This window comes from Hipposideros armiger, unplaced genomic scaffold (assembly GCF_001890085.2).
Source record: "Hipposideros armiger isolate ML-2016 unplaced genomic scaffold, ASM189008v1 scaffold_739, whole genome shotgun sequence".
NCBI classification, from domain to species: Eukaryota; Metazoa; Chordata; class Mammalia; order Chiroptera; family Hipposideridae; genus Hipposideros; species Hipposideros armiger.
Window position 1 is genome coordinate 309,459 of NW_017732089.1, and position 8,948 is coordinate 318,406.

Here is an 8,948-nt window from a genome sequence, read left to right on the forward strand (position 1 = left end):
TATGTGGGGGTGACTGGTGTTGGGAAAGGAAATATAAGAATTTGGGAGTGATGAAGACAAGCTGGAGAGAGACAAGTCCAGAGAGGTCAGTTTGGAGAGAGACCGGGAAGCGTGAGGAACCTTAAAAAGGGATGATGGAGGTGGAGCCAGGTGCATTTTCTAGGGAGGCTGGGGTTCTGGGTAGGAAAAGAGGGTGGAAGACACAGAGATGGCTGGGTTCTGGGGGTGGGGGGATTCCAAGAGAGCTGAGGATGATTTTGGTTGGCAAGACAAGTAGATACAATGGAGTGGGGGTGGGTAAAGATTGGAAGGAAATGTAAGACAAACAAGGCCTTTGGTGGCAGTATGGAAGGGGAAGGTCAGTGATTCAGAAGACAGAGTGGAAGGCAAAGCAGTAGAAGGGAATAATAGAAATGGGGGAAGGCAAGCCCCAGTGTAGGTGAGGGATTAATTTATAGGCGTGGGACACCATCCTCAGGCCCACTTCTCTGGCAGTGTCTCCATTTTCCTTCTCAAATCTGTTTGAAGTCATCACCGATGGCACGTTGGGCCCCAGGGAAGGGATTGGGTGGGGATTAGGCTCAATGCAGAGCCAAGTCCCTAGGTGCCCTGTTTCCCCAATCCCAATCCTTCTAATGTGGAGACAGTCCCCACCACAGACCAGGCTTCCTTCTCCCCCACTGCCAGTGGCGGCCTCTGACTCTGCCAGCCTTCCAGCCATTCCCAAACTTCGGCATTGAAGCCAGCACCCCCACCCGTCCACCACCAGTGTCTTCTTCTGGGCTGGCTCCCTGGCCCCACACCCAGCAGCAACATCTCCCAGGACAAAGGACACCAAGACACTGGGTGATTTTTGGCAGGCTAGATTGGGAAGGCCAGAGAATGGGAGGGAGGCAGGCTGGGAAACAGGAAGAGCTGGAGCTGGAGTATGGATTGGGAGCCCTCAATAGCGCTCCAGATTTGAAGTAGGGGTAGGGTATGTGTGGGGCCAGGCCACCTAGAGGCCAAAGGTGGGCCCTCAATGGCAGGATCCCACCAGCTTTCCGGGAAGGAAGTAGGTTAACTCTGTAGCAGCTTGGTAGATTTCGGCCCATTATTTCCTTGGGCCAGGCTCAGCCAAGTTCTAGGAATACCCAAAAGCTCTAAATGGATTCTAAAGCACTGGGGACCCTGAACAAGAAGGCTTCCTTAACCTGGGAAGGAATCACCACTCTAGTCCTAGAATTAGTTGGCACTTTACCACCCATGCCCACCTTCCTTATCCCTCAAGGGCCTTCAGGAGACCAGGCCAGCTCCCTATCCACGCCCCCCCCCCTTCTCCCTCAGTACCCTAGGATAGCGCCTGCTCCTCCCCAACCCCTAACTTTGTTCCAAGACTCCTCCTTCCCCCTCCTCCCCTCCCTATTGCATTTCCTCTCTTTCTGCACTTTTCAGTTCAGTCTCCCACTGGGCCCTGGCCCAGGCCCTTCCTAACTCCCTTCCAGGCTGAATTATTCTCCCTCATTTTTTTTAACTACTAAAGGGATGGGTTAGGATGGTCATATAGCTCAGCCTAAAAGACAAATTTAGGCATAGGTAGAAAAATGGGGAGCAAGAGGAGAGAAGCCAGGGCCTACCCTCTCCAATTCCTCCCCTACCTGAGGGCCAGGCTCATAATTCAGCTTCAGGAAGCATCAAACACACACGCACCACCACCACCACCCCTCACCCCAGTTCCCTTTCTGGCCCCAGCCCCCCACAACCCACCGGTCTCCAGGCAACGGCACAAAGGGAAAGTAGAGAGAGGGGCCTGGGAAGCCCAGGCAGAGCTAGCTGTAACCCAATCCACCCAGTACCTGGGGTGTGTGGGGGGGTGGGGGTGGGGGGGGGTGGGGGTGGGGGGGTTGGAGTCATGGCTGTCAGAGAAGGTGACTTAGCAAGGATGGGGGAAAGGGCAGAGGTTAGGAAATATGGCTCCAACCAGAATCAGCTTGGAGTTACTGAAGATGGATATAATGGACCCCAGAGAAAACCAAGAGGCACAGAGGAAAGTACAGTGTGCCCCAAGGGAAACAGAAAGGGCGCCAGGAGACACAAGAGAGAAGGGAAAGATGAGATGCCTGTATTGAAATGAAGCAGCACAGAGAAGAGGGGGCAAGAAACTCTGAACTGAAAATGACTGAGGTGTCAGTGACACAGCAAGGAAAAGAACAGGGACATGGGTCCTTCCCATGCAGAACTGGAATCCTCTTCTAGTCCTGGAGCTGAGCAGGATGGCAGAGGGAGCCCAGGACCAGAACTCAGAGTAGAAACAGAGTGGGAGGCCCACAGAGGGAACAACCTTGAAATTCCTCCCACCCTCCTTGAGCCAGGCTTCAGTATGGTGTCCTACAGAACCTTGACTCCCTCTAGTGGCCACAGCTCCCCACAGGTGGTCTGTGCCCTTGTACCCAAAGCAGTGAGGGGGTTTTCCCCCCCACTGGGTGGCTCCTGGGTTCCCATCTCAATGCCGGGGCTCCACGGGAGCTGAAGAGTTGTAGTGGGTCTCCAGACACACACTGGCATCCTGCCCACAGGCTGATCCACCCAGGGGTCCTGTTGAGCACTCCAGGTCCTCAATCTCCAGTTTACTGGAGCTCTTTCCTCAGGCCCTCCTCTACACCCCCAGTAACGTCCCCAGTCCCCCATCTTGCAGGGGGTGATGGCCACACAATGCTGTCTCATCCCGGAAGCAGCCAGGATTTTGTCTGGGAGAGGCCCAGTATGGGAGCTACTCCAGTCCACCAGCTTTATCCCTTCTTTGGCCAAGGCCCTTTAGGAATCTGAAAACACTCTGGACTCCTTTCCCCAAAAATGCATGTACACACAAAATTTTGGATAATTTGAAAAATTATTGGACTCCAGGTTAAAATCCCTAATTCACCTGGGTCCTGTGGCCATGCTTGCTGCTGAAAAGGCAGGGGCAACACAGACCCCACCTGGCCAGGGTGAGGTAGGCAATGTCATCATCTTGGCCATATTTGTTCTGTTTGTCTTCCTCCATTTGTGCCCTCCCCAACTCTGCTGTCCAGTTTCACCAACTTCCTTCTCGGTGCTCCATCTTCTCTCCCCTCATATGGACTACAAGACTCCTCAGACACAATAATGCACGGTGATTTTAATGGTGGTGCTCATTTCAACTCCACAGGGGTGGTGGCAACTGTGGAACATGGCACGGGGGAGCGAGACGTTGCTCTGGTGCAGCTGGAGGAAGAGCAGGGAAGCGAGGGCCGGGGAGAGAGTTCTCAGGGAAGAGCCCCCAGGCACACAGCCCCGCTTCTGGGGGGAGCCAGGCCTCAGTGAAGGGTTGGAACACACAAAGGAACTGCCAGCAAGGCCCTTTTTTCTGTTACCCTTTGCATTCCAGCAAAACCTCCCACCCCACGCCATCTCGGAATCTACAGCCACATGAAATACAGACATCTAGTCCCCTCCAGCCAGGCCAGTTTTTGGCTCTGGAATTATGGGGAAATGATTAACTAATTAACAGGATGAATGATAAATAAATAAATAAATAAATAAATAAATAAATAAATAAATAAAAGGCACACTAAAGCCTTAGGCCAGGCATGACCACGCAGCCAGCAAGCCCCTCTACCACAGCACCATGCGGTGCCTGGCTGATATACAACACGGAAAACACATGGAACCAGCACAAGTGACACATGGCCCCTCTCTAAACACCTAAACAAACAACTCTGATGCTCCCGTCACAGGCCCTGATCATTCCTCCATGGACCCCTTTATAATCCTCAGTCCCATTGGGCCAGTCTTTGAGGAGAAAGAATAGGAAGGAAGAAGTGGAGAGTGTAGAACCCAGAGAGGGAGAGCAGAGAGAGCAGGGGCGGGACAAGCCCAGGAGCAGTGCAGCAGGTCAGCCAGGATGTCTGGGGTGAAATAGCACAGATCAGGACAGGAAGGGGCTCCAGGAGGATGGGAGAGGAGGTCCAAGTCTCCAGGCAAGTAGAAGGATCACAGCACGCTGGGATTGCGGAAATTGTGTCCAGCGAAGCGAGCTTCGTCCCCTAGCTCTTCTTCAATTCTGACAGAGATAAGCCAGAAAGGAAACGTCAGGGAAGTAGGAGGATCCCACTTCTCTTTCCAGGAGGCCCCCAGCCTCCAAGCCCCTCATTCCACCTGCTCCTGCATCCTGACCCAAGCGTGCATTCCCTGGCTCTCCCCTGTGACCCATGGGATCCATCCATCAGTGAACTCATTTTTAAAAACCAAATCTTTTCTGTATCTACTGTTCTCCAGGCCCTGGGCACTGGAGATGGAAGGGTGGGCACACAGAGCTTTTATCTCTCTGAGCCCTGGGCTCCCACTCCCCAGGTTCCCTCACCTCATGAGTTGGTTGTACTTAGCCAGACGCTCAGAACGGCACGGGGCACCAGTCTTGATCTGAAACATCCCAAAAGATAAGCAGCTCGGTGGCTGCCCCTTCATTCCTTGAAAGGAAACTTAACACTCCCTTGAAATTTCCCTGACTCCCTTAAACACATGGAAGGAGACCCACCTGAGGCAGAACCCACCAATTCCACAAAGATCTCCCTTGCACTCACCTGGCCTGTGCACAGCCCCACCACCAGGTCTGCGATGAACGTGTCCTCAGTCTCTCCTGAGCGATGACTCACCATGACCCCCCAGCCATTCTCCTGGGCCAGCTTGCACCTGTATCCATACACCAGCACTGACCCCCGGTCCCTCACATAGGGTATTCTCTTCCCAGCCCCAGCTTTGGTCTATGCTAAGAAACATCTGGAGAGAAGCTGGGAGGGGAGTAGAGAATCAGGGATGGAGGGAGCAAAACCGAGAGCTATGAAGGTGATTCCAGGTTCCCTGCTCTCTTCAGCATTTGTGGGCAAAATCAGGCTTACAGCCCTTGCAAGAGGGGTCCTGAGAAACAGGGACTGGGCAGGAGAGAACCAGGAAGCACTCACGCTTGGATGGCTTCAGTGACTGAACCGATCTGGTTGACTTTCAGCAGCAGACAGTTGCAGGCCTTTTCCTCCACTGCGCGCTCAATACGCTTTGGGTTGGTCACTGTCAGGTCATCACCCACAATCTGGATCCCTACATTGGCTGTGAACTTCGACCAGGCAGCCCAATCATCCTGGTCAAAGGGGTCCTCAATGGAGACCACTGCAGGGAGAGTGGTGAGGGGGCTGTTGACCCTCCCTGGGGCTCTGGATCAGGCAGAGACAACTCCCTTTGGTTCCCTGAAATGCCTATATCCCTTAGCTAACAGAACCTGCTCATCTTTGCTCCCCACCAAAATCAGCCTGCCCTAACTGATTCTTACCTTGATTCTTTCATAAAACCTTCCCAAAAAACCAAGGGCTTAGAACCTTTCTCACAACCTATCTTTGCATTTTCCTATTTTCACTACCAGGAAGCCCTTCCTCATTACTAATCAAAATCCTCTGTTTTTCTTGCACTGTCTCAGGAAAATGGAAGTCAATTGCCTCCATGCAGGGGTAAAAGCATGAATTACATAGGGTAATTCAGTTCCTCATCAGCCTTCTGTTCTATTCACACATCACTTCCAGCTCCATTCAGCAACCACAATTTTATCCATCAAAAATACTGAAATGTGCTAGTTTCCTGCTAGGTCTGGTCACCCTCTCACCATTCTTGGTTTCTTCCAAAGCTTTCCCCATGTTCCTAGTAGCTTCAGAGCCCATGACTTTAATCAGGATCCGAAGCAGATGGAACAAGTTCATCATAGATACCTGCACCTTTATACTACACACAAAGCCCAGGCCTGCAAAAGCCTTCTTCACCCCATCCCTTGCTCTCAGATTCTTCTTAGGGCACCTCCACCTGGCACCTGAGTCAGCACCCTATAAGGTCCAGAGTTGCCCCAACACATCCCTGCCTGCCCCTTGCCCTCTCTGTTGCTCTCGTTGCCCCCACACACACCCCCACACCCCCTGCCCTATCTCACCAGGATAGTCCCTGACAAAGTCCTGGTAGAGGGACCCCAGCTGGTCCCCAGTGATATATCGGGAGGGATCAGCAGGAGACTTGAAATCCAAGTCATATTTGCCATCACGATAAAACTCTGAGGCAGCGACATCCATGCCAATGACAATCTTTTCCGTGTAGCCAGCCTTGTCGATGGCTTCCTTCACCAGCTCCAAGGCTGGGGATGAAACACAGTGAGATTATTAGCAGGAAGGGTGGGCAAGGATGAATAAGGGAAAGGAAGAAATTCAGAGCAGAGGTGGAGGACTTGCTGGGGAGGAGTCTGGCTAAGGTTCTTGTTAGGGTGATTCCCAGGTCTGAGAAGAGAAGACCATCTTTCAGGAAGGCAGAGGAATGGAATTCTATTAATAATAGTTTTTTTTTCTTATTTTTATTATTTTTTAATATTTTTTTTAAATAGCTGTCGTTCATTGAGGGCTAACTATGTCACCTAAGCACTTCATATATATGTTTCATTTAATTCTCACAAGAATGCTATGAGGTAGACACTATTATTAGCATTCCCATTTTACAGATAAGATGAAGCATGGAGAAATTAAGTAAAGAAGATCACCAGCCAGTAACTCTTCAAGTCAGGGTTCAAATGCAGGCAGCTTGGCCTCAGAACCTTAACTCTGAGCCACTACCGGTATTGTTTCTATTCACTATACAGTTTTTCCCAGGACAGAGAAAAGTTAGGAATCCTCAAGGCCTAAGAAGTTGGGGTGGGAATGGGATAGATTTGAATAGATTCCCTGGAGCTTAGTGTATCTCATCAAACTGAAAATCCTACAGAGTTAAAGGCTGGGATGAATCCCACAGGTGACCCAAACCACCTCCTAGCAGTCCCAGGGGCTCCAGTGAGAATTAACAGTTCCTAACAGATCTGGCTGGGCAGGTGAGGACTGTCTTCCAAGGCCTGCATGTGAATGTGGCAGGCCCTCTGGAACCCACTCCAAGGACTGGCACCTCTTGGAGCTAGCAGGAGTCAAGGACCGCCCACCCATACTCCTTAGGACTTGGTGAAGTGTGTGACCCTTCCTGATGGCCCAGGGTGGAGTGAGACTTGGTGTTGGGAGTGGAGCTCTTGGCCTCACCTTCACTGTTCTCCAGGATATTGGGGGCAAAGCCGCCTTCATCTCCCACATTGGTGGCATCCTTGCCATATTTGTCCTTGATGACCCCCTTGAGCGTGTGGTAGACCTCTGCCCCAAGTCGCATGGCATCCCGAAAGCTCTCAGCGCCCACTGGGAGGATCATAAACTCCTGCATGGCCAGCTTGTTCCCAGCATGAGAGCCACCATTGATCACATTGAAGGCCTTGGAGCCACAGGACAGAAAAGTCACTGAGCACTTTCCTTCCTGCCCCTGGGGGTGTTCACCCAAAATCCCCAACTTCCCCCAGCTTCCCAGACTCCAAGTCTCATGTCCCCATCCTTTTTCTTTAGCTGCCCCAATTCCCTTTCCTCTTATTAGTCTTCACAAGGTTTCATGCTCTCCCTGCCCCCACCCCTGGGAGAGGCACAGGCATGGCACAGTGCTCACCGGCACAGGCAGGATGAGGTCTGAGTTCCCCGCCAGCTGAGCAATGTGTCGATATAGGGGCAATTCCCGCTCGGCTGCCCCTGCCTTACACACGGCCAGGGATACACCCAGGATGGCATTGGCCCCAAACTTGGCTGGAATATTACAGAGGAAGGCACTGAGCACAAATGACCCCTTCCCCTTCAAGCCCTTGCCTCCACCTATACTCCCCAAAGGAGCCAGTAAAGGAGACCTCCTCTGCACTCTGCTCTCCTGCAACATCTCGTCTATTCTCTCCTGAAATAGCAGGGGAGGTGGAGGTAGAAAGGAGGTGACTGGAAAGGGCAGAGAGCTGCACTTATTTCTAAACATTCCAAGACCAGACTATCTCACGCCAACTCCCTCCTCTTGGTGCTGCAAAGAGGATCTTCCTCTGTCTAATGTCACTCCCCCCACCCACCCACCCTGCAGTTACTCATCTTCTCCTGCCCTGGCTCTGAGGAGAATATGGAAAAAGAGCTAGTCCTCTGACAGTCCTTCCTCAGGAAGCCCCCACAGCACTGGCCCCTTCAGTTCTCTTTCTGCTCCACGTGTCCCCACCCTCAGCCTCCCCACTTTCTCCCAGTTTCTGCTTACATTTGTTCTCAGTCCCATCCAACTCCAACATCAGGTTGTCTAGCTTCTCCTGCTCCACTACAGAGAGACCCTGCGGGCACAGCCACCATCACCGAGGGCCAGGATGGAGGCTGGGCCCTAAGGCACAGGGCCCCCCCTTCACACACAGGCTCACATCCAGCCAGGAGGATCCAAACAGGTTCCTATGACAGCAGCCTGTCACAGAACTATAAGGAGGGCTATAAGGAGTCATCTCCCCACCCTTCCTTTGGTAACCATGATTCCCAAGGGGTGGGCCTTTCTCCCCCCTCTTCCTTCTCCCCTAACCCAGGATTCCTTCCAGGACCCTGGTCCTGCCACCCCCAGCAAAGAGCAGGCCTCACTGAGCTGATGAGGGCTGGTGCAATGGTGGTGTTGATGTGGTCCACTGCCTTCAGGACACCTGGGGAGAGGCAGAGAGGCTAGACTTGGTCAGGCCGGGAGGGGCCAGAAGGGAAAAGGAAAGGCAGGCATGCAAGGAAGAGGCTTGGTGACTGGTGTGAGGTAGGAGTATAAAGCTGAGGGGTGGGAGAGCTTGGAAAAGAGAGAAGGCCTCACCTTTGCCTAAGTAACGTTGTTTGTCCCCATCCCTTAGCTCCAGGGCCTCATAGATTCCAGTGGAGGCTCCACTGGGCACCGCAGCCCGGAAAACACCTGGGAGAAGAACATGGAGTGAGGAGGAAGAAAGAAGGACACTACAGGGACCAGGGATCCCTTCAGCCTTCCAGCTCTAAACTCCTGCTTGCCACATCAAGCCCTCTTCCCACACTGCTCCCCAGTACACA

At 52.5% G+C, this 8,948-nt stretch overlaps 1 protein-coding gene across 2 annotated transcripts in view; it reads right to left on the reverse strand.

Annotated features, from left to right (window-relative positions):
• Positions 1-3,116: 3,116 nt before the first annotated feature.
• Positions 3,117-8,948, reverse strand: part of ENO2 (enolase 2) — an 8,298-nt gene continuing 2,466 nt past the window's right edge. For both annotated transcript variants that reach the window (XM_019627744.1, XM_019627745.1), the window contains 10 exons: positions 8,722-8,817; positions 8,508-8,566; positions 8,146-8,215; positions 7,531-7,664; positions 7,083-7,305; positions 5,966-6,163; positions 4,959-5,160; positions 4,581-4,689; positions 4,361-4,419; positions 3,117-4,060 (listed from right to left, as the gene is read on the reverse strand). In XM_019627744.1, the coding sequence (XP_019483289.1) occupies positions 3,991-4,060; positions 4,361-4,419; positions 4,581-4,689; positions 4,959-5,160; positions 5,966-6,163; positions 7,083-7,305; positions 7,531-7,664; positions 8,146-8,215; positions 8,508-8,566; positions 8,722-8,817 (1,220 nt within the window). In that variant the 3' untranslated portion in view covers positions 3,117-3,990. The remainder of the gene's footprint in view (positions 4,061-4,360; positions 4,420-4,580; positions 4,690-4,958; positions 5,161-5,965; positions 6,164-7,082; positions 7,306-7,530; positions 7,665-8,145; positions 8,216-8,507; positions 8,567-8,721; positions 8,818-8,948) is intronic.